The sequence below is a fragment of the Pleurodeles waltl genome, chromosome 3_1, assembly GCF_031143425.1.
Source record: "Pleurodeles waltl isolate 20211129_DDA chromosome 3_1, aPleWal1.hap1.20221129, whole genome shotgun sequence".
In the NCBI taxonomy this organism is placed as follows: Eukaryota; Metazoa; Chordata; class Amphibia; order Caudata; family Salamandridae; genus Pleurodeles; species Pleurodeles waltl.
Window position 1 is genome coordinate 426,461,268 of NC_090440.1, and position 25,124 is coordinate 426,486,391.

Genomic DNA, 25,124 nt, shown 5'->3' on the forward strand with positions numbered 1-25,124 from the left:
ATCTGAGAGGAGCCACAAATTTCCTTCCACCCAGCGTTCCCCCACGTCTCCCGATAAAAATGATACCTCACTTGCGTGGGTAGGCCTAGCGCCCGCGACAGGATATGCCCCAAAACACAACGTGGACATATCACAGAAAACAGAGCTGTTTTTAGCAAAGTGACTACCTGTAGATTTTGGCCTGTAGCTCAGCCGCCACCTAGGGAAACCTACCAAACCTGTACATTTCTGAAAACTAGAGACCTAGGGGAATCCAAGGAGGGGTGACTGGCGGGGCTCGGACCTGGTTCTGTTACCCAGAATCCTTTGCAAACCTCAAAAATTGGCTAAAAAAACACATGTTCCTCACATTTCTGTGGCAGAAAGTTCTGGAATCTGAGAGGAGCCACAAATTTCCTTCCACCCAGCGTTCCCCCACGTCTCCCGATAAAAATGATACCTCACTTGCGTGGGTAGGCCTAGCGCCCGCGACAGGATATGCCCCAAAACACAACGTGGACATATCACAGAAAACAGAGCTGTTTTTAGCAAAGTGACTACCTGTAGATTTTGGCCTGTAGCTCAGCCGCCACCTAGGGAAACCTACCAAACCTGTACATTTCTGAAAACTAGAGACCTAGGGGAATCCAAGGAGGGGTGACTGGCGGGGCTCGGACCTGGTTCTGTTACCCAGAATCCTTTGCAAACCTCAAAAATTGGCTAAAAAAACACATGTTCCTCACATTTCTGTGGCAGAAAGTTCTGGAATCTGAGAGGAGCCACAAATTTCCTTCCACCCAGCGTTCCCCCACGTCTCCCGATAAAAATGATACCTCACTTGCGTGGGTAGGCCTAGCGCCCGCGACAGGATATGCCCCAAAACACAACGTGGACATATCACAGAAAACAGAGCTGTTTTTAGCAAAGTGACTACCTGTAGATTTTGGCCTGTAGCTCAGCCGCCACCTAGGGAAACCTACCAAACCTGTACATTTCTGAAAACTAGAGACCTAGGGGAATCCAAGGAGGGGTGACTGGCGGGGCTCGGACCTGGTTCTGTTACCCAGAATCCTTTGCAAACCTCAAAAACTGGCTAAAAAAACACATGTTCCTCACATTTCTGTGGCAGAAAGTTCTGGAATCTGAGAGGAGCCACAAATTTCCTTCCACCCAGCGTTCCCCCACGTCTCCCGATAAAAATGATACCTCACTTGCGTGGGTAGGCCTAGCGCCCGCGACAGGATATGCCCCAAAACACAACGTGGACATATCACAGAAAACAGAGCTGTTTTTAGCAAAGTGACTACCTGTAGATTTTGGCCTGTAGCTCAGCCGCCACCTAGGGAAACCTACCAAACCTGTACATTTCTGAAAACTAGAGACCTAGGGGAATCCAAGGAGGGGTGACTGGCGGGGCTCGGACCTGGTTCTGTTACCCAGAATCCTTTGCAAACCTCAAAAATTGGCTATAAAAACACATGTTCCTCACATTTCTGTGGCAGAAAGTTCTGGAATCTGAGAGGAGCCACAAATTTCCTTCCACCCAGCGTTCCCCCACGTCTCCCGATAAAAATGATACCTCACTTGCGTGGGTAGGCCTAGCGCCCGCGACAGGATATGCCCCAAAACACAACGTGGACATATCACAGAAAACAGAGCTGTTTTTAGCAAAGTGACTACCTGTAGATTTTGGCCTGTAGCTCAACCGCCACCTAGGGAAACCTACCAAACCTGTACATTTCTGAAAACTAGAGACCTAGGGGAATCCAAGGAGGGGTGACTGGCGGGGCTCGGACCTGGTTCTGTTACCCAGAATCCTTTGCAAACCTCAAACATTGGCTAAAAAAACACATGTTCCTCACATTTCTGTGGCAGAAAGTTCTGGAATCTGAGAGGAGCCACAAATTTCCTTCCACCCAGCGTTCCCCCACGTCTCCCGATAAAAATGATACCTCACTTGTGTGGGTGGGCCAGGTGCCTCCAACAGAATAAGGCCCAAAACTTGTAGAGATACAGGGGATAGCACTGCGAGTTTATAAGGACATATTATTTTATACATCTTTAGACTGACTCTGCTTTGGGGACCCACATACGTGAGGTGTCATTTTATTTGGGAGACTGAGGGGAACACTGGGGAGTAGGAATTTTGTGCTGGAGTGGTGATCGTACGAAGAAAAGTCAGGAAAATATGCTTTTTTTAAGCACATTTTGAGGTTAACAGAGGAGTCTGGGTAAGAAAATGTTGGGGGATCCACGCAAGCCACACCTCCCTGGACTCCTTGGGGTGTCTAGTTTTAAAAAATGTCTGGGTTTGGTAGGTTTCCCTAGATGAAGGCCGCACACAGGACCAAAAACATAGGTGCCCTCTCCCCCCCCAAACACAGATAGTTTTGTAATATATCGTTTTGATGTGCCCACATACGTCCGTGATGTGCCAAACACTAAAATTTTGAAAAGAAACACACTTAGGTTATGTGAAAAAGACCCCTCACCCACCAACCAAGTTGGTGGCATGCTTCATCATCGGGGTCCCACCTGAGGCACCTAGCGTGTCATAGGTGTGCTGCGACGCCTGATTACAGCGGAGCAGGTTTGGTCATTTTTACCACACATACTGGTTGGATTTGGCACGAGGGTGAGTGATGGTTCAGTGGATCAAATTTTACTAACAAGAGCTTTCACAAAAATGAAAAGCACTGTTAGTAACTGAAAGGCAAAAAACTGAACCAATGACTCACAGCTCGTGAGCTGTAAAGCCGCGACAAGGCACCAACCGCTTTACAGTCCATTCACACAACTTTCATACATGACACACACAAGGCCATTCACACCGCCAGCCACGGGCCCAGCACATTACAACACTCACATCGACAGACTGCGCCACTCAAGGGCCCATCACTTACATACGCCCACATGCCTGATACAACAATCACACCAGCTGATGGGAGTGTGTGGACTGGTGTTTGGCTGGCAGTGTGTTGCAGTAGCCAACATCAAGTCAATATGTACAGTCTCAGCCAAGCCCCACTCCACACACAATGGCATCATATATATATATTTTTTTTAAACAGAGGAACCCCTAACTAAGTAGAAAGAATTACAAAACAACAAACACAAAAGCTCTAACTAAGAACATGACAGAAATGCTAACCATGAAACTAAACACATGAAAATACAAACCAGACATGAGTTTACACTCATGGTTGTTCCCAGAAATTCTTCTGGGTGTGGTAATTCTTAAAACAAGCACCGACACACAGCCCAGGCTTTGAAGGACAATCTGGGCAGTACATTCGAGACTCCCTCCGGATACCTCTTCGAAAACACACTCTACATTTCTTAGCTGGAAAGTCTTTTTTGGGTGTGGGAGGAATGTGCTCAGCAAAGTGGCGATCTTTCAATCTAGCCACATCCTCCACCACTGCTTCTCTAGGAACTCTGGCCTGTTCCACCACAATAAGGCTCTCTATCACTGACTCCTGAAATTTCACAAATGTCATCTTTGAGTCTGGAGACCTATCCCTAAACACAATAAAAGCATTGAAGGTTGCTAAGTGGAAGAGGTGAAGTGCTAACTTCTTATACCAAACATAAGACTTACGAATAGCAGTATAAGGTTCGAACCTCTGGTCAACTCTATCTACACCTCCCATGTGCTTATTATAATCTAAAATGCACACAGGTTTGCACACTTCAGCAACCTGGCCCCAAACAGTCACAGGGGAAGTACTCTCATCATGGATGGTACTTAGCATGTAGACATCCCTCTTGTCTGAAAATTTCAAAGCTAGCAGCTCCTCGTTCCGCAAGGCACAGCACTGTCCCCTCTCAAGTTTTTTACAGACAAGCTCCCTTGGATAGCCTTTCCGGTTAGAACGGATTGTGCCACAAGCAACTGTGTCCACTCTAAACAATTCCTTGAACAACTGCACACCAGTGTAGAAGTTGTCTACATACAAATGGTGACCTTTGTTGAACAGTCGTCTACCAAGATCCCACACAATTTTCTCAGTAACTCCAAAAGTGGGAGGACAACCAGGGGGGTCAATATTGGAATCCCTACCAGTGTACACACGGAAACTATACACATATCCTGTCCTACTTTCAGACAGCATATACAATTTAATTCCATATCGTGCCCTTTTGCTAGGAATGTACTGCCTAAAAACCAAACGACCCTTGAAGAGGACCAAAGACTCGTCCACACTTAACTCTTTGCCTGGAACATAGACCTCCGAAAACCGATCTACAAAATGATCAAGGACAGGCCTAATCTTAAAAGACGGTCAGAATCTGGGTGATCTCGTGGCAAGGCTAATGCATTGTCAACAAAATGCAGCATCCTAAGAAGAAGCAAATACCGATTACGACTCATGGTAGCTGGAAATATAGCTGTTGCCATCAAGGGACTAGTAGACCAATAAGAAGCCAGTGACGGCTTCCTTATCAACCCCATCAAAAAAGTCAAACCCAAAAACTTTTTTATCTCCTCCAAATTTGTGGGAATCCACTGGGCAGCTCTAGAGTGTGGCCTAAGTCTAGCAGCGTTGTCCCTCAAATGCTGCTCCGCATACAAATTAGTCTGCTCAACAATCTCTTCCAAAAACACATCATCCATGAATAACTCAAAGAAATTGATAGGCATAAAGTTCTCTGTATTGGCGTTACACCCCGGGAGACCAGTAAAGGCAGGCAATCCTGGCTGCTCCATGTTTGGGGCAACCCAGACATCAGGTCTTATAACGGGAAACCTTTCAGCCCCAGGTTGCTGCACTATTGGCACATCAATGTCCTCCTCTAAAACAGAACCTTCATCTGCACTGAGAGTGGCTTCATCATCAGAAGATTCCCCTCCAACAGAAACATCACTGCCAGAATCTCTGACTTCCTCCTCTGCCTCAGATGCAGAGTCCGTCTCATAGTCATGATCAGACTGTGACTCAAAAAGCATACCAACCACCTGCTGAGCGGTCATCCTGCGGCTAGCCATGATCTCTCCTGCTAAAATTAACTGGACAAATTCACCACCAACAACCAGCACTGTGTAAGACAAGTAACAAAGTGTAGCTTTGTTAGTAAGAGTTACAAACTCAAAAACTATACCGCTCACTTGCCTGAAAAAGCTTGATTCACCAGCAACTACACAGCAATCACCAATGATATCCCACTAAAAAGAAAGAAAGAAAGGCAAATTAGAAATAAGACAAAACAAATATCATTGTGCACAAACCTAAGGACAATTTCACACACAATCCTGCATTTAGTACACCCCCTACAAACATGTCATTTATGCATGGCAACAATACTCCTTTGGAGTAAATTGTTTTTACTTACCTAAAACATGCAACTGTGCAAACTGCAGGTCAACCACCGCCAAAACCGCAAGGAGCCACAGCAAATAAAGCAAAAGCTTTGAACTAGAACAAAAAGGAGGAACATTTTTTTTATCACAAATGCAAAGACTTCTTCAGTTGACAAACACCCCACCATCAAACATTTTAGAAATTGGTGCCTAAGTGGATTCTGTCATAGGGGCAGATGGGCCTACTAAAAAAATAGGCCTGTCTGCCCCAAGGAAGCCAGAAAATACCTTTAGTACTGTGTCCCCATGTAGAGCGACCCTTGCCAAAGGGGACAGCCCTCAAACAAAAAAAAACAAAAAAAACACACACAACACTATCCCTGGTGCCTAAGTGGCTTCTGCCCCCTTGGGGGCAGGTGGGCCTAAGAAAATAGGCCCATCTGCCCCCAGGGGGTGTAGAAATGGCCAACAGGTCAATGCCCCCCTTGGGGGGGCGCCCCGTGACCAAGGGGACGCCCCCCCACAAAAATAAACAAATAAAAAAAAATCCCTGGCGTTCTAGTGGTTTCTGCCCCCCTTGGGGGCAGATCAGCCTAAAAATAATAGGCTGATCTGTCTCCAAGGGGTGCAGAAATGGCCTGGGTACATGTGCCCCCAAAGTGGGGGGCGACCCTTGCCCAAGCCCCCCCCCCATCCACTAACACACACACACACACACACTATCCCTGGTGTCTACGTGGCTTCTGCCCCCATTGGGGGCAGGTGGGTCTAGAAAAATAGGCCCATCTGCCCCCAGGGGGGGCCGAAATGGCCAACAGGTCAATGCCCCCCACAAAAATAAACACATAAAAAAAAATCCCTGGCGTTCTAGTGGTTTCTGCCCCCCTTGGGGGCAGATCAGCCTAAAAATAATAGGCTGATCTGTCTCCAAGGGGTGCAGAAATGGCCTGGGTACATGTGCCCCCAAAGTGGGGGGCGACCCTTGCCCAAGCCCCCCCCCATCCACTAACACACACACACACACACACACTATCCCTGGTGTCTACGTGGCTTCTGCCCCCCTTGGGGGCAGGTGGGTCTAGAAAAATAGGCCCATCTGCCCCCAGGGGGGGCAGAAATGGCCAACAGGTCAATGCCCCCCTTGGGGGGGCGCCCCGTGCCCAAGGGGACGCCCCCCCACAAAAATAAACACATAAAAAAAATCCCTGCCGTTCTAGTGGTTTCTGCCCCCCTTGGGGGCAGATCAGCCTAAAAATAATAGGCTGATCTGTCTCCAAGGGGTGCAGAAATGGCCTGGGTACATGTGCCCCCAAAGTGGGGGGCGACCCTTGCCCAAGCCCCCCCCCCATCCACTAACACACACACTCACACACACACACACACTATCCCTGGTGTCTACGTGGCTTCTGCCCCCCTTGGGGGCAGGTGGGTCTAGAAAAATAGGCCCATCTGCCCCCAGGGGGGGCAGAAATGGCCAACAGGTCAATGCCCCCCTTGGGGGGGCGCCCCGTGCCCAAGGGGACACCCCCCCACAAAAATAAACACATAAAAAAAAATCCCTGGCGTTCTAGTGGTTTCTGCCCCCCTTGGGGGCAGATCAGCCTAAAAATAATAGGCTGATCTGTCTCCAAGGGGTGCAGAAATGGCCTGGGTACATGTGCCCCCAAAGTGGGGGGCGACCCTTGCCCAAGCCCCCCCCCATCCACTAACACACACACACACACACACTATCCCTGGTGTCTACGTGGCTTCTGCCCCCCTTGGGGGCAGGTGGGTCTAGAAAAATAGGCCCATCTGCCCCCAGGGGGGGCAGAAATGGCCAACAGGTCAATGCCCCCCTTGGGGGGGCACCCCGTGCCCAAGGGGACGCCCCCCCACAAAAATAAACACATAAAAAAACATCCCTGGCGTTCTAGTGGTTTCTGCCCCCCTTGGGGCAGATCAACCTAAAAATAATAGGCTGATCTGCCCTCAAGGGGGGCAGAAATGGCCCTAAAAGACATGCCCCCCAAAGGGGAGCGACCCTTGCCCAAGGGGGCGCCCCCCCATCCACTACACACACAATCCCTGGTGCCTAAGTGGCTTCTGCCCCCCTTGGGGGCAGATGGACCTAAAAAAAATAGGCCGATCTGCCCCCAAGGGGGGCAGAAATGGCCAACAGTTCTCTGCCCCCTTGGGGGGGGCGCCCCTTGCCCAAGGGGGCACCCCCTCCCAACATACCTGCACAGAAAATATAAATCCCTGGTGATCCAGTGGTTTCTGCCCCCCTTGGGGGCAGATCCGCCTAAAAAGTAGGCCAATCTGCCCCCAAAGGGGGCAGAAATGGCCGTAACTAATTGCCCCCACAAGGGGAGCGACCCTTGCCCAAGGGGCCGCTCCCCGCCAGCAAGAAACACGAGCAAACAACAAAAAAAACAAATCCCTGGTGTCTAGTGGGCATTCCTGCTGCCCGATCGCAATGCGATCGGGCAGCAGGAATGCTCAAAGAGACACCGGGGGAAAGGAAAAGCCTTTCCTTTCCCCCGGTGCCTCTTTAGCCCAAACCCCCCACCCACCGGGAAGAGGAACTCACCTCTTTCCTCGTCGCCGCACAGGAAGCAAATGGCTTCCTGTGCGGCGAAATCCCCATAATGAAGTCAGCGCGCGATCGCGCGCTGACGTCATTATGGGGGGGTGGGGGGGTCGGGGGTGGAAGGGGAAGGGCTTCCCCTTCCATCCCTGACTTTGGGGGGGTGGGGGGAAGCACACAGAGGGAGCGAGAGCGCTCCCTCTGGGCTGTGTGCCGAGGACGTAGTGGTTACGTCCTCGGCACAGCAGCACTGTGCCGCAGGACGTAACCACTACGTCTGCGGCACAGAAGGGGTTAAGGGATCAGGAGTCTGATTGTGCAGTAGGACTTTTTGACCTTAATGTGTTATTAAAATAAATTCTTACATTTCGAACTGCCCCTTGATTAGGAAAATATACATATAACACCATGAATATTCAACAAATAAGTTTTACAGGCAGCAAACGCACACCAACAACAGCAGCAAAAAGATCTTCTGGTATCTTGCAAGAGAGCTTCTTGTCTGCTTGACTCTCACAAGGGCGATTCCTTTGATCAAGTCATAAGCTCTCTTCACCTTCTCCAACAACTGCCTTTTAAAATATAACAAACACTTTGGCCCTCATTATGACGTTGGCGGTAAGTACCGCTTACCGCCATGCCGACTGCCGCCAACATACCGTATACATAGCGGATTACCGCTACCCATATCATGACACATACATAACAATCCGTCACTATACAGCCACACACACAAGTCTGCCAGCCCAAAGGTCGGTGATAAACTGGCGATATCCAAACCCATACCTTTACGCCAACAGAACTGCGACCACTACATTATGACCCACGAATAACTACAGCGGACATTCAATGGCAGTAAATCATTGGCAGTACATACCTGTAGGAGGCTGGCCTGGCTTATAGTGGGTACCTTGTGGTACTCACACCTTGTGCTAGGTCCAGTTATCCCTGATTAGTAGATTAGAGGTGTTCTAGCAGCTTAGGCTGATAGAGGTAGCTATAGCAGAGCAGCTTAGGCTGAACTAGGAGACATGCAAAGCTCCTACTATACCACTTACATCATATAGCACTATATCATAAGAAAATACAATACTCAGAGTTACAAAAAATAAAGGTACTTTATTTTAGTGACAATATGCCAAAAGTATCTCAGAGGATATACTCCCTTAGGAGGTAAGTAAAATACACAAAATATACACACAAACCAAAATCAGGTAAGCAAACAGTTAGAAAAGTAGTGCAAACACTGTAGGACACAATAGAATGCAATAGGAGACAATAGGCCTAGGGGCAACACAAACCATATACTCCAAAAGTGGAATGCGAACCACAAATGGACCCCAGGCCTAGTGTAGTGTGCAGAGGGTCGCTGGAAGTGTAAGAAAACACTAAGGGTGTCCAAGATACCCCACACCAAGACCTTGAAAAGTAGGAGTAAAGTTACCCTACTACCCCAGAAAGACAGTAAAGTCGAGATAGGGGATTCTGCAAAGACAACAACTGACTGCAAAGCACTGAAGACGGATTCCTGGACCTGAGGACCTGTAAAGGAAGGGGACCAAGTCCAAGAGTCACACAAGTGTCCAGGGGGGACAGGAGCCCACTAAACCCCAGATGAATGTGCAAAAGGGCTGCCTCCGGTGGAAGAAGCCAAAGATTCTGCAACAACGGAAGGTGCCAGGAACTTCTCGTTTGGTCAGAAGATGTCCCACGGCGTGTTGGAGGATGCAGAGTTGTTTCCACGCAGAAACACCGCAAACCAGCCTTGCTAGCTGCAAGAGTCGCGGTTGAAGGTTTTGGGTGCCTCCAGGGCCCAAGAAGGACCAGGAGGTCGCTCCTTGGAGGAGGAGACGGGGGGGGGGGCGCTCAGCAACACAGAGAGCCATGCAGAAGCAGGCAGCACCCGCAGAAGCACCTGAATCGGTGTTCAGAGGAGCTGAGCATGGCAGTCGTCTCAGCACAACAAAAGAGGGTCCCACGAAGTCGGAGTCCAACTCAGCGAATTGGGCAATGCAGGACGAAGTGCTGGGGACCTGGGCTATGCTGTGCACGAAGGAAGTCTTGCAAATGTGCACAGAAGCCCTAGCAGCTGCAGTTCATGCAGTACACAGGATTACTGTCTGGCGTGGGGAGGCCAGGACTTACCTCCACCAAATTTGGCCAGAAGGGCCACTGGACTGTCGGGGACACTTGGATCCAGCTCCTGTGTTCCAGGGACCACGCTCGTCAAGATGAGAGGGGACCCAGAGGACTGGTGATGCAGAAGTTTGGTGCCTGCGTTGGCAGGGAGAAGATTCCGTCGACCCACGGGAGATTTCTTCTTGGCTTCCAATGCAGGGTGAAGGCAGACAGCCCTTAGAGCATGCACCACCAGGTAGCAGTGGAGAAAGCCGGCAGGTTGAGGTGCTACAATGTTGCTGGTAGTCTTCTTGCTACTTTGTTGCGGTTTTGCAGGCGTCCTGGAGCAGTCTGTGGTCGATCCTTGGCAGAAATCGAAGAGAGGAGTGCAGAGGAACTCTGGTGAGCTCTTGCATTCGTTATCTGATGAGAAACCCACAGGAGAGACCCTAAATAGTCCTCAGAGGAGGATTGGCTACAGAGAAAGGTAAGCACCTATCAGGCGGGGTCTCTGACGTCACCTGCTGGCACTGGCCTCTCAGGTGTCCATTGTGCCCTCACACCTCTGCATCCAAGATGGCAGAGGTCTGGGACACACTGGAGGAGCTCTGGGCACCTCTCCTTGGGAGGTGCTGGTCAGGGGAGTGGTCACTCCCCTTTCCTTTGTCCAATTTCGCACCAGAGCAGGGCTGGGGGGAATCCCTGAACCGGTGTAGACTGGCTTATGCAAGGAGGGCACCATCTGTTTCTTTCAAAGCATTTCCAGAGGCCAGGAGAGGCTACTCCTCTCACACCTATTTCCAAAGGGAGAGGGTGTAACACCCTCTCTCAGAGGAAATCCTTTGTTCTGCCTTCCTGGGACTGCCTGCCCAGGCCCCAGGGGGGTAGAAACCTGTCTGAAGGTTGGCAGCAGCGGTAGCTGCAGAGAAAACCCCAGAGAGTTAGTTTGGCAGTACCCAGGCTCTATGCTGGAGCCCCGGGGATGCATGGAATTGACCCCCAATACCAGAATGGTATTGGAGTGACAATTCCATGATCCTAGACATGTTACATGGCCATGTTTGGAGTTACCATTGTGACGCTACATATAGGTATTGACCAATATGTAGTGCAGACGTGTAATGGTGTCCCCGCACTCACAAAGTCCGGGGAAGTTGCCCAGAACAATGTGGGGGCACCTTGGCTAGTGCCAGGGTGCCCTCACACTAAGTAACTTTGCACCTAACCTTCACTAAGTGAGGGTTAGACATATAGGTGACTTATAAGTTACTCAAGTGCAGTGTAAAATGGCTGTGAAACAACGTGGATGCTATTTCACTCAGGCTGCAGTGGCAGTCCTGTGTAAGAATTGTCTGAGCTCCCTATGGGTGGCAAAAGAAATGCTGCAGCCCATAGGGATCTCCTGGAACCCCAATACCCTGGGTACCAAACACTTGGGAATTATAAGGGTGTTCCAGTGTGCCAATCAGAATTGGTAAACTTAGTCACTAGCCTGCAGTGACATTTTTAAAAGCAGAGAGAGCATAAACACTGAGGTTCTGGTTAGCAGAGCCTCAGTGATACAGTTAGGCACCACACAGGGAACACATATAGGCCACAAACCTATGGGCACTGGGGTCCTGGCTAGCAGGATCCCAGTGAGACAGTAAAAACACCCTGACATATACTCACAAACAGGCCAAAAGTGGGGGTAACCAAGGGCGATTCCTTTGATCAAGTCATAAGCTCTCTTCACCTTCTCCAACAACTGCCTTTTAGAATCTAACAAACACTTTGGCCCTCATTATGACATTGGCGGTAAGTACCGCTTACCGCCATGCTGACTGCCGCCAACATACCGTCTACACAGCGGATTACCGCTACCCATATCATGACACATACATAACAATCCGTCACTATACAGCCACACACAGAAGTCTGCCAGCCCAAAGGTTGGTGATAAACTGGCGGTATCCAAACCCATACCGTTACGCCAACAGAACTATGCCCACAACATTATGACCAACGAATCACCACGGCGGACATTCAATGGCACACACACATACAAAACACCACCACATTAGACAATTCAAACTACACACACCTGACACCCATTTACACACCACACCCCTATAAAACACACACCCACGTTACATTACCCACAACCCTTTTGACTAAAAACGAGTGCCACAAGAGAGATAGCAAGACCCCAGCCACACACCACCATCACCTGTACACAATCCACACACCTTATATCACACACCCCAACACATCACCCTACACACCCCCACCCACACCACTCACAGTACACCTATGGCACCACAACGACACCCCAGGTTCTCATAGGAGGCGCTAAGGGTCATGGTGGAGGAAATCATCCAGGTAGAGCCACAGCTATTCGGATCACAGGTGAAGCAGATATCCATTGCTAGTAAGATGGAGCTATGGCAGAGAATCATGGACAGGGTCAGCGCCGTGGGACAGCACCCCAGAACAAGGGATGACATCAGGAAGAGGTGGAACGACCTACGGGAAAGGTGCGTTCCGTGGCAGCAAGACACCAAATAGCTGTACAGAGGATTGGCGGTGGACCCCCACCTCCTCCCCCACAACTAACAACTTGGGAGGAGCAAGTCCTGGCAATCATGCATCCTGAGGGCCTGGCAGGAGTAGGAGGAGGACTGGACTCTGGTAAGTCAAATCTCTATTACTATCACCACCCCACCATCACAACCCCCCCATCCCAATACCCAGCCCTACATGCAACCCCAATGCATGGACACCCATCACAGACCTGCATGGACACCTATCAATAAAGCATGCACACTAGAGGGAAACATCTAGCCCACCAAATCACTCACACAAGGCAAAGGTGCCAGGGCAAAGACAACCATAGAGGGCAACACACCCATGCACAAGATGTCACATGCAGAAACAATAACACTGCATTTATATCGCCACAGGTCCCCCACCCAACGTCACCGGAGAGGAGGTGCCAGCAACATCCAGTCCCCCCCCCACTCCCCCCCCCCCCCCCCCCCCCCCCCAAGAAGAGGCCCACTGTGAGGACAGCAGCTCTGGACACCTTGATCTCGATGCCCAACGTGCCCATCAGGGATCTCCGGACAGTTGGTTACCCAGGCACAGTCCCATACCACCACAGAGCCTCTCCCCTCAGGAAACACCAGCACAGTACCCACCCAGCGGGCCCATACCTCTGTCCCCAGGACACGTCAATCAGCAGTGTGTCCACCACTACAGGAACCCAAGGCCACCCTACACACACAGGACGATCAGGGACCTGGGTTCAGGGGACAGAGGCACAGGAAAGCTGGGAGAACTGCTGTGCGACAGGGGGAGGTCATGCCCAGGGAACCGTCTCTCCAGGAGGCACTCACCGCAGTCCTGGGAGCATACCACCATTCCCAGGAGACGATGGGCCAGTTACTGGACAAGATGCAGGAGAACCAGCAGCTGCAGGAGGGACAGTACCTGGGGCTCAGGGAGGACTTTAAGGACATCAACACGACCCTGGCCACCATTGCAGGGGTGCTGGCAGACGTAGCCAACACTCTGAGTGAGGCAGTGACACACCACCGGGCCCCTACCACTAGCCAAACCGATGAACCTCCGCTGCTGCTAATGGACAGGAGGCCCTGCCACATGACCAACAGGCCACCAGCACCCCTCCCCCTGCAAACGTTACCTGCGATCCAGGCAGAAACCAGAGACTATTTCCAAGACCCCCACCAGGAAATAAGACTCTCCTGGTTGTCATCCTTGTGTCCCACTCTGTCACCCTGTCCACCTTAAACTGCCATTGCTCCCCCTCCTATGCCCCCTTGGACAATGCACCTGTGATCCACATAGACTGGACTCTATCCTGGACTTTCCTGCACCATCACCCCAGCCCATTGCACATCCCCCTCTACTTATTCGCACTTAAATAAACACCCTTTGAAAAAATACAAGTATGGAGTATGTCAAATGATTCAAGTATGTATTTGTTAAACAAGGTTTAAACATTGAAAATCAACTGTACAGAATTGTATATATAGGAATGACCTGTAGTTGGCTGCAGTCAGCTCACCAGGAGCGATAGTGGGGCAGAAATATCGGAAAATAGAGATGCCAAAGGGTACAGTGAGTGGCCATAGAAGTGGGAAAAACAGTCTGCCAGTGACAATGTCAAACACAGAACTGTCAGTTAAAAGTGAAGTTACACTGTCTTACCTGTGTATCATTGGAAGTATTGACGAATTATTGCACTTCTGTTGTCCTCATCCCTCCTCATCTTCACTGTCCACAGAGTCTACTGCTACCACACGCCCATCTCCAGCCTCATCCTCCTGCAGAAGAGGCACCTGGCGACGTAAGGCAAGGTTGTGCAACATACAGCATACCACGATGATCTGGCAGACCTTCTTGGGTGAGTAGCACAGGGAACCACCTTTGAGATGGAGGCAACGAAACCTAGCTTTCAGGAGGTTGAATGTCCCCTCTAAGAATTCTTCTTGCTCCCCCATGTGCCTCATTGTAACGTTCCTCCTCCCTTGTCCTGGGATTCCTCACTGGGGTCAGTAGCCATGAGAGGTTGGGGTAACCAGAGTCACCTGCAAATATCGAAGGACACCTGTTAGACACACACTAACCCCTAGGGCCCACACCATACCCATACACCAACATCCACTGGTTGGGAACCAGGGCTCACCTATTAGCCACACATATGGGATGCTGCTATTCCTCCGGATAAAAGCATCATGCACAGACCCAGGATACCTTGCATTGACATGGGAGATATACTGGTCCACCAGGCACTCTATCTGCACATTCATTGAGTGAAAGCTCTTTTGTTTTCTGAACACCTGTTCAAATGCAATATGTGTACCGTCAGTTGCCCCAGTAATGTTGGGGATATGTCCCATTGCATAGAAATCAGCTTTAACTGTGACCAAATTCTCCACCTGTGCGAAAATGATATAGCTGCGCATGTGTTAAATCAGGGCAGACAACACCCTGGTCAGCACTATTGAGAACATTGGCTGAGACATTCCTGCTGCCAAGCCACTGCCACTTGGAAGGAGCCAGTTGCCAGGAAATGGAGCACAGATTGGACTCGCACAAGAGGGGGGATCCCGGTGGGGTGACGGATCTGATAGCAGATATCAGGTCAGGCTCCAATTGGGCACACAGCTCTGTGATTGTGACACTGTCCAGTCTGTAGGTGAGGATAATGTGCCTGTCCTCCATTGTTGCCAAGTCCACCAGGGGTCTGTACACGGGGGGATGTCTCCATCTCCTGTTCAGCGGTTGCAATCTATGGGGCAAAACCCAGAGCAGCTGGTCAGTATCTCATATTTCAAAACACTACACTTCATTGGATGTTGTGATTGTAACAGTATATTGTTGGATAGGTCCAAATGATGCTTATGTGTACTGTGACGAAGTTAGGTGCCATGGCCTGATGAAATGGCGTCCGCCTGTACTGTATGGAGGGACATGTGGAAATGAGGTAATTCATCTGACGTTGTGCGCCGTTGCGGGAGGCTGTCGAGAACCGCTGTGCACCTCCTCATTGGATATCATTGGGCCCTAAGGGTTACAGTGGCCAATGGTGATGTACGCCGGCAGTGATGGTACGCACCGCCGCAGACGTGACAGCCATTTTCTATCTGTTCACTCACTTGCTACCTGATCTTCAACAGGAGAGGACCTACACTACATGTGCTGCTCTCCTCCAGACCAACAGAACGATGCATGGGGCATGAATGCATGGAGTGCTGTGTGTGAAGGCCTTGTGTGGGGGGGGGGCGGGGGTTGGTGGATGGGCCCTGGGCAGCATGCTGCATGTATGTTTGGCCATGTCTGTGCGTAAGGGAATGTGAAGCGCTATGGTGGGCCATGAGTGTAACTGGCAGGACGGTCTGACTGATACCTTTTTCTATGTGTATTTCTCTGCAGGTCAGCGCCCATCAGAAAAAAGGGTAAATGGTGCGCCATCGCCAAGGACGTGCGGACCCTGGGGTTCTACGGCAGGCAGAGCACTCACTGTCGGAAACGCTGGGCGGACCTGGGACGTGGAGCACGGTAGACGGCGGAGTCCCAGCTGGGGATGGCCTCCCAACGAGGAAGGGGTGCCCGTCGACCCTGACACCCGGATGGCCATCATATTGGCGGTGGCCAATCCGGAGATGGATGAGCGCTTGGGGGCATCACAGCAGCCACAAGGGAGTGAGTGCAGTGCCCCAATATACTACTTGCACGTGGTGTGGTGGTATCCGGGTGGGGGATGTGGGCCTGTGGGTGCCCCTAGGCCAGGCCGGACAATGCAGGGTAGGTCCCATGTTGGGCAAGGTCTGATGTAAACTTCCTCCAACCAAGCTAGTAGGCAACCACTACTGGGCAGGGGTCTGTGGGTCTCAGGTATGCTGCAATTGGTGTTAAGTGTCCATGTCCATGGGCTGGTGACTAGCATTGTGACTCGTAGTGCATTGCCTAGAGCATTGGACTGTTCCCTGTGTGTGTGTGTCGTGTACGCCAACGGTGGTGTTGTTGCCGTCATTGACCAAGTGTATCCTTTGTCTCTCCCACCCCCCTTTTTGTTTTTTCACCCTGACCTTATGTGTATTAGCATCATCTGGCGGAGGAGCAGAGGCACCGGCGACAGAGGAAGCTGCGTCCCATAGGGCCCAGGAGGCCGAATCCACTGACGGTGAGGGCACCAGTGGGACGGAGGACGAGGGGAGCACCACGGCGGAGACTGGAGGGGACAGTTAGGACAGTGATACCTCCTCCGATTGAAGCTCCCTGGTGATGGCGGACACCTCTGTGCCCACCCCAACTACAGGTACAGCTGCCACCCCCGTACCAGCACTGCCCTCCCAGCAGCCCCTCAGCGTGTTTCCCGTGCCTGCTCACCCAGGAGGGTGGGCATCTCCTTCCCCCTCAGGCCCTGCCCCAGTTAGCCCTGCTGCCCCGAGTGAGGAGGCTATTGACCTCCTGCGATCCATCTCTGTTGGGCAGTCAGCCATTGTGCATGCCATCCAGGGGCTGGCAGCCCAATTGCAACAGACAAATGCATTCCTGGAGGGCATTCACACTGGCATGGCAGCCCAACAGAGATCAATTCAGGCTCTGTCCTCCTCTCTGATGGCAGCCATTGTCCCTGTTTCTAGCCTCCCCCCTCCAACTTCCTCTACCCAATCCCATTCCCCTCAACCCCAGCCTATCCTAATCACAGAGGCAGAGGAGCATGCACACAGGACAACACACAGGAGTGGTTCAGGCAAATACAAGCACCACACATCATCCCACAGGCACTCACAAACACCATCCAAATGCAGACATACCAACATCCACTGCCTCCACTGTGTCCTCCTCCTCCTCCCTCCCAGTTGTGTGTACACTCACACCTGTATGCACTACATCCTCATCCACTACCACCATCACGCCTATCACTACACGCCCCTCACTGGCAGTCAACACCCCCACATCCATGCACACGTCCCCTCCCACTGTGTCTGTGCCCCCTCCTCCCAAAGTACACAAACGCAAGCACTCGGACACCCAACAGCCATCCACCTCACAACAGCATCCAGCCCATGCACCTACACCCAAACACAGACATCTCCTACAACCATTTCCTCTCCCTCCGCTCCCAAACCTTCACCCTCTTCCCGCCCCAATGTCCCTAAGAAGCTTTTCCTTTCCACCGTTGACCTCTTCCCTACCACTCCCCCACCCCGCCCCCCCACGCCCTGCACATCCCCCCTCCAAGCAACCAAGTCCAGGGCCACAATAGTGTCGACAACCACTCGAGGTGGAAGAGGATACCGGGCACCAGGCAGCCACACTGAAAGGGTCCCTGCAATAGGTGCTGTAAGGAAGGCCAAGGAGGCACCATCAGCTGCCTCAAGGAAGGGCAAGGAGACACCCCCAGCAGCCTCAAGGCAGAGAAAGGAGGTACCTCCAGCTGCTTCAAGGAAGGGCTAGGAGGCACTCCCAGCTGCTACAGGGAAGGCCCAGGAGCAATCCCCGGCTGCTGACAGGAAGGGCAAGGGGCCTGCACCAGCAGGCATGAAGGACAGGAGGGCCTGGTGCTGGGACTCATTCAGAGACCCCACCACCAACCATGGTGGTTCAGCCGTCCGAGGCTGCAGGGGAAGGGCTGGAGCCTCCCCCCACCACTGCCAGCACGCTACCAGCACCGCCACAAGTACCACTGCCCTAAGCAGCAGGCCCAGTGGGCAGGCGTCCCAGGCTGCAGGGGAAGGGCTGGAGCCTCCCCCCACCACTGCCAGCACGCTACCAGCACTGCCACCAGTACCACTGCCAGAAGCAGCAGGCCCAGTGGGCAGGCGTCCGAGGCTGCAGGGGATGGGCTGGAGCCTCCCCCTACCACTGCACCACTGAGCAGCCGTCACCGCCGGTGGACAGTGTGTAGTCCTGCATCCATGGTGTGTGGCCTGGCCCCTGCAAATCCTCTGGGTCTGACACCCAGGTGAGAGACTGTGACCTTACACTCCCCAAGATCTGCATCACAGGGCACAATGCCACCTCCAGAACCAGTGGAAGAAGCCCTCCACTCATTCATCCTTCCCAGGATGCAGAACTCTGAGCACAATGCCCCCTCCAGAACCAGTGGAGAAGCCATCCACTAGAGAGACTGTGGCCTTGCACTCCCCAGGACCAAGCAGTGGGCAAACCACTCACTTTCTTGAAATCTTTTTGTCCTTTCATTATTCCTGAGGGGTATGGGGTAAATATGTTATGTTGCTTCATCTGGTTGTGTGTATGGTGTTGGGGTGTGGGTGTGTGTGTTGCTTGTGTGTGTCACTCTCTTTTTCCTCCCCCTTCCCTTGTGTGCTAGGCAGAAGTACTCATCGTGGTTGTCTTGGCCGGCGTTGGTGTTCATAATGAAGTAGAAGGTAGATGAGTATGGGGAAGACATGCAGCTCGGGCTGCATGGTGTCGTGGTTGTTCCCCGAGTCTCCGCAGGTGAGTCCTTTGACTTCTGAGATCTGTTTCCGCCATGCCATTGTTGGTACTGCCCCGGAAAAGGTGGCGGATAGGCCGATCATAATGAAGTGGGCGGAACATTCTCCTCCGCCTGGCTGTTGGCGGTTACCGACGTGGTGCTTGTTGATTCCGCCCTGGCAGTCGGTGTGTTAAAGTAGCTGTCTGAGCGGTTTCTGCCGTGGTCATGATTCAATTTTTGTTACCGCTGGCCTGTTGGCCGGTTGTAATGAGGGCCTTTGTCCCATAGCCTTCTCCCTGTTTTCTTGGTTACAATGTATAAACTACTCCCTGTCACATCCATAGTCGTCTTCCTACACAATCACCTTCCCCGCTAATATGGTACTTTGGTTAGAGTTCAAGCAACATGTCAACATGTTCTTGTCACATATACCCAAGAAGACGGATGCGGTTCCTGGTTGGTGGTGATCCACGCCGGATGGAAGATTGTAGTCTGGTTTGCATCTCTGAATTCTGCCAACAGGCCTTGGCACACACAAGTCTCGCGGTTAGCGGAAAATTGCACTGCCTGGGACCAGGACGGACCTGGTGGACACTGTATCTAGGAGGAACTCAGAGGGGGCTCTCAGCATCTCAGAGAGCTCACAGAAGACCAGGCACCGCGCACAGGAGTCCCACAGCATGGGGACAAAGGAGGTGCAAAAGGAGGCTCACGCAGCACTACAACAACGGATCCCACGCTGCCGGAGAACCACTCAGGAAGATGTGCATCACAGGATCACAGGACCTTCTGGAGGAGCTCTGAGCACCACCCCTTGGGTGGTGATGGACAGGGGAGTGGTCACTCCCCTTTCCTTTGTCCAGTTTCGTGCCAGAGCAGGGGCTGGGGGTCCCTGATCCGGTGTAGACTGGATTATATAAGGAGGGCACCAAATGTGCCCTTTAAAGCATTTCCAGTGGCCTGGGGAGGCTACCCCTCCCAATCCTGTTACATCTGTTTCCAAAGGGAGAGGGTGTAACACCCCTCTCCCAAAGGAAATCCTTTGTTCTGCCTTCCTGGGCTTGAGATGCTCAAGCAACTGGAGGGCAGAAACCTGTCTGAGCGGTGGCAGCAGCTGGGGCTGCCTGGAAAACCTCAGAAGGCTGTAATGGCAATACTGGCGGTCCTCTAAGGAGCCCCAGAGTGCATGGAATCATACAACCAATGCTTACAAAAGCCTTAGGGTATGAATCCAACATATTTGATACCAAACATGCCTGTGTTCGAAGTTAACATTATTTTGCTGGACATAGGTAGTGACCTATGTCCAGTACAAGCATAAAATGGCGTCCCCGCACTCACAAAGTCCTGGAAAATGGTCCTGGAGGTCGTGCGGGTACCTCTGCCTGTGCAAGGGTGCCCTCACACACGGGTCCTCTGCACCCTCCCCTCAGGCCCGGATGGCCTGCCATAGGGGTGACTAATAAGTGACCTGGTGCAGTGTAAATAGCAGTGAAAGGGTACATGCACCTTTTCACGCAGGCTGCAGGGGCAGTCCTGCAGAGGCCTTTTCATGGGCTCCCTATGGGTGTCAAAAGATATGCTGCAGCCCATAGGGATCCCCTGGAACCCTAATGCCCTGGGTACCTAAGAACCATATACTAGGGGCTTATAAGGGGGCACCTGTTTGCCAATAGTGGGTGAAATACTGGGTTACCAGTATGCAACACCCATAATTTAAGGGAGAGAGCATAACTACTGGTGTCCTGATTAGCAGGATCGCAGTAGACCCAGTCAAGCACACTGACAAACAGGCCAAGAGTAGGGGTAAACAAGCTAGAAAGAGGCTACTTTCTTACTCTTAGCTCATCACACCCATCAAGTCTTCTCCACGTCCCTGGAAGAGATTCGCTGGTCCAGAGCAGCCCATGAAGAAGATCAGGAGCTGAAAACAGCCTCCAGTTCATCCTAGTGGGAACAACCACCTCCTCTCAGACTCCCAATGCAAACCATTGAGAATCGGAGGAGTGCGGTATAAATAGCTATTCACACAAAATGACTGCCAAGATATCGCAAATCCTGCAAAACCTTTTTGCTCTTGCAGTATTTGACTTTGAAATCATGTGAAAGCACACAGGAAGTGTTCTACCTTGTTACAGCAGTTTGAAAAAAGGAAACCAGAAAATAAAAGAGTGACTATATATTTCCAGGAGTGCCCTGCTTGTAAGCTTCATACACCTTTTATTCCAAAATCAGACCACAAAAGGTTTAGCCCCAAGGACACAGCAGACACTACTTTTACTGGCACCTAATTCCTAGCACAAACTTTCAAAGAAGTGCCCCTTTCTCTTAAGGGTATAACAGCATATAAGTCCAAAGGCCAGGACTTATCCTTGATGTCTTCAGTTGATTTACACCGTTTCTTCAGCACTTTGACAAGGTACCACTAGTGCTGATTTGAAGAAGATCTGATCTATTTTCTTTGTTGTTTACCAGACAATGCCTCAGTACTTGCAGTTTAAATAATCTTTGCTATGATCAGCCTTGATGACGCCCAGGCAACTGTTTTGCATGAGAGCCCTATGAGCTCAGTGTGCCTATTCCTCCACACTATATCTGGAGAGGTCTGCATGCTCCACTAGGAATCAGAACCACTTTTCAAGTAAAAGCTCAACTTTTTCACTTTTTGTTCCCTCCAAGATCCTTACTGTTTCTTCATCAGAAACCTTTGTCATCTTCTAAAAACTTTTCCAGATGCTACAATGATCACAGCAATTATTATCTCACTTCCTGGCTCTCCTCTTCCTGATCAGATATTGCCTAGTCCACATTAACCCTATCATTTGAGCTAGCATTAGTGCATGCATGTTGTTGCTAAGTCCATTCTCAACTCAACACTCTTTACATTTAAAAATTTGCATGTATCATCTTCTTCCTGGTTGGTAGGTTCTCTTCACTATGCCTTCTAGAGTCTATGGGCCTCATTATGAGTGTGGCGGTCTTCCGACCGTCACACTCGCCGTGGCGATCCGGACCGCCACATAAAAACCCTGGCCGTCCGACCATAAGGGAACTGCCAGCTCCACCAGGATCTTAGATCCTGGCAGTGGTGAAGATCCTAATCCGCCAGGGCAGAGCTGCATGCAGAGCTGCCCTGCTTATTATGACCACGTTCTACGCCAGCCTTTTCATGGCAGTACCACTGCCATGAAAAGGCTGGCGGAGAACAGGTGCAGGGGGCCCATGCACTCGGCACGGGCAGTGTAGGGCCCTTCTGCCCAGCTCCGTCGCAGTGTTCACTGTCTGCTTTGCAGGCAGTGAACATTGCGAGGGAGCTGGTGCACCCTGCGTGCTACAGCATTGCCACTGGCTTGATAATGAGCCGGAGACAATGCTGTAGCCTGTTTCCTGCCAGGCTGGTGGGCGAAAACTCAGGTTTCCGCCCGCCGACCTAGCGGGATACTCGTAATGACTCCGGCGGAGAGTTCACCACGTAGGCGGCAGCCACCCTGTCTGGAGTTTGATGGATGAGCTTTTCCGCCTGGCAAACTCAAAATGAGGCCCTATATGTTGACCTATTTTGTTTTGTTTAAAAAGTCTACCCCCTTCTCTTTCACTATTCTGGGGTCATGGGCTGAAGCAAGCATGGGCACCCACTTAATGTGAAACAGAGTTATCTTGATGCAAGCTGATCAGCCTGTCAGTGGGATGTACAGCCTGCTTGGTTTTACCATTCCTCTGCTTCAGCTGTCACAATTCTCACTTAAGCTCTGCAGCTTCTCAGTAAGACTTTGAAAGTTTGGCTAAAATTGTCCTCGGTATGCTTCTGCCTGTCTTTTCTAATTCAGACTGCCCACTTCCTGCCCTCTTCAGGCCTTTTAAGCTGATTTAAGCAATTAATGCATACATACCACAGCCAGTACAGGCCAAGCGAACAGGCATATGAGGGGGCCTCTTGATTTTTTGTAGTTATTTTTGCAGTCTCTCAGCTACTAGCGGGGATAGGTCAATTTTAATGAGGGGTGCTCCCGAGTACCCTTTTGTCTAGTGCATCTCACTTACCCTACTTGAGTACAATTTGGTCCCTGAATGCATCTTAAACCGTGGTACAGTTCCCTTCTGAAATACAGGAGCTTCTATGCTCAAGCTTATTCCGCCTACAAATTCAAAACCATGGCACATATCCTTCCCCTGGCCATGGAGAGCTTTGCTCTCCCTTTAGACTCAATTCACTTGTTGCACGATCACTGTCTCTTCTCCATGACAGAGCCATTGCCCATCCTAATGTATGTCTCTTCACTCAGCGTCCACCCTGCCTGGGTGGTGCAGATGACTGCCTCTATCTTTATGGGCCCGCTCATCACCTGCCCCTCATCAGAGATGTGCTGCTTCAGCCCTTGGCTCTGAGGCTTCTCTGCAAACCTCTCCCTTCCTTTCCACAAACTTCAAGCAGGAGCTTGTCCCGTTGTCCTCGGCCCATGTTGCCATCCTTTCTGGCCAGGTACTTCCACATGATTGCACGCCCAGCTGGGAAGAGATGATACTTGGTTTCCAGCACTTACCACTAGATAAGTTGGCAGAGAACACCCATTTCCACACTTACAGAAGAGATAATTTCTTTCTATTTCTTCTTTTGGGAATACAAAAGCATTTATTGTCAGTTTACAAGATTTTACCTAGCAAATATAGGACTGAGAGTAGGTGTTCCAAGCAGTTCACACCCCCTTCATCCTACAATTGGCAACAACCCCAACTTTGTCATTTGCAACACTTAGCGGTACTCCTATCGAGCAGAAAACGAGATTGCGAAAAATATGTGAACCCCTGTGGAAATTCACGTATATGTTCTATTACAGTAAACGTTTAGACGTGTGCACGGGCACAAAGACACATGTAATGAATGAAGTGCTCAAAGAGCTTGCTATTTTACAGAAAATCCCCAGCAAAACTATTTTTGTGGATTTTATCGGTTAATGTTCTTTGGACAAAGAATTCACACGTTTTGTGGTTACATTTGTCTCAGTCTAATATGGCATTGTCCATTTCAGGCACGTCCATGAGGTTGGTGGATAGCAAGAGCGCAGTTTAATTGCAATCCAACCTTGAGATTTAGGTTCTTCCGTGTTTCTCTGTTCTCTAATTTCTGTTCATATTTATGATAAATATTTATATCAGCTGCTTCAAATCCGTTTGTAATGAAATGTGAGTGTATGTATTGTAAGAAAATGGGCTGTTTACACCTGTTTTTTATTGTATCAGCAAGAGCAAGTTTGAAGATGTGCTCGGCTTGTTCCAATGCTACAGTAAATTGTCTGACATTCTAAAGGAGAAAGGTGGGAAAGGCAAGTTTGTTGTCACTAACAAGACTGCCAGGAGTCTGCTTTCCATGGGTTTTGTAGCTACACTCCTCACAGCTTTGTTCAGGTAAGAAATGTAGAGGTATTTTATATCTTTCTTTTAAATGATTTGTTGTCTTCGTTATTTTGTTCAGGCCAGTAATTATTCATTTGTTACCAGCTTGAGAGAAGAGCCAGGTTTGGCCTGAGCGGGCAGAAATTACGCTCGGGGAGGGAGTGGGACCTTCTCTTGGTCTCCTCCAGGCTGTGCAACACAGCCGGGCGGAGAACTCTCAGTGCACGTCAGTTGGCCTGCCTCAGACGGCCAGCCAAACTGACATGCACCCTTAGAAGTGTACCACCACTCCTTCTCCACTTGTTGATGTGAAGGATGCCGGCCCCACCCTACGAAAGGGGAAAAATAAAGGGATAATAAAACACTTTTATTATCCCTTTATTTTTCTGCTTTCAGCAGCGGGGCAACACTCCTCCAACATAGCTGAGGGGCCACACCTGTCTTATTCCATGAAGCTTTTTGAATTAAAAGGATAGGAACTGTTGAGAAGCTCCTGAAATCAAGTTCCATACCCATCCATGTGAATAAGCGGAATCTGGTGTAGGACAAGGTTCTTCAACTGTCACCTCTAAAATACCAATACCAGTTAATTATACCAGTAGGTAGTTATAATTAGGATCAAGTTTCCCTATAAAAAGTGTTTGTTGATTTGCCTATATCTTTGGCACCATTTGCCAAATCTTCATGAACTTTTCAAAAAGAAAGTCTGCCGGTGATTCTTGTTGCACATGGGAAGTTTCGGGGTGATCTGTCAAGCAAGGTCCATTTAAATAAAAAAAAGGGGGGGGGGGTATGGGGTAGGGGCAAAA

General features: G+C 50.5%; 1 protein-coding gene across 4 annotated transcripts in view; it reads left to right on the plus strand.

Moving 5' to 3' along the window:
• The window catches only part of FANCI (FA complementation group I), a 714,639-nt gene that overhangs the window by 364,901 nt on the left and 324,614 nt on the right, over nt 1-25,124 (plus strand). For 3 of the 4 annotated variants that reach the window (XM_069222692.1, XM_069222693.1, XM_069222695.1), the window contains exon 23: nt 24,163-24,327. The exons of the other annotated variant lie outside the window; for it this stretch is intronic. In XM_069222692.1, the coding sequence (XP_069078793.1) occupies nt 24,163-24,327 (165 nt within the window). The remainder of the gene's footprint in view (nt 1-24,162; nt 24,328-25,124) is intronic. 4 annotated transcript variants of the gene reach the window in all.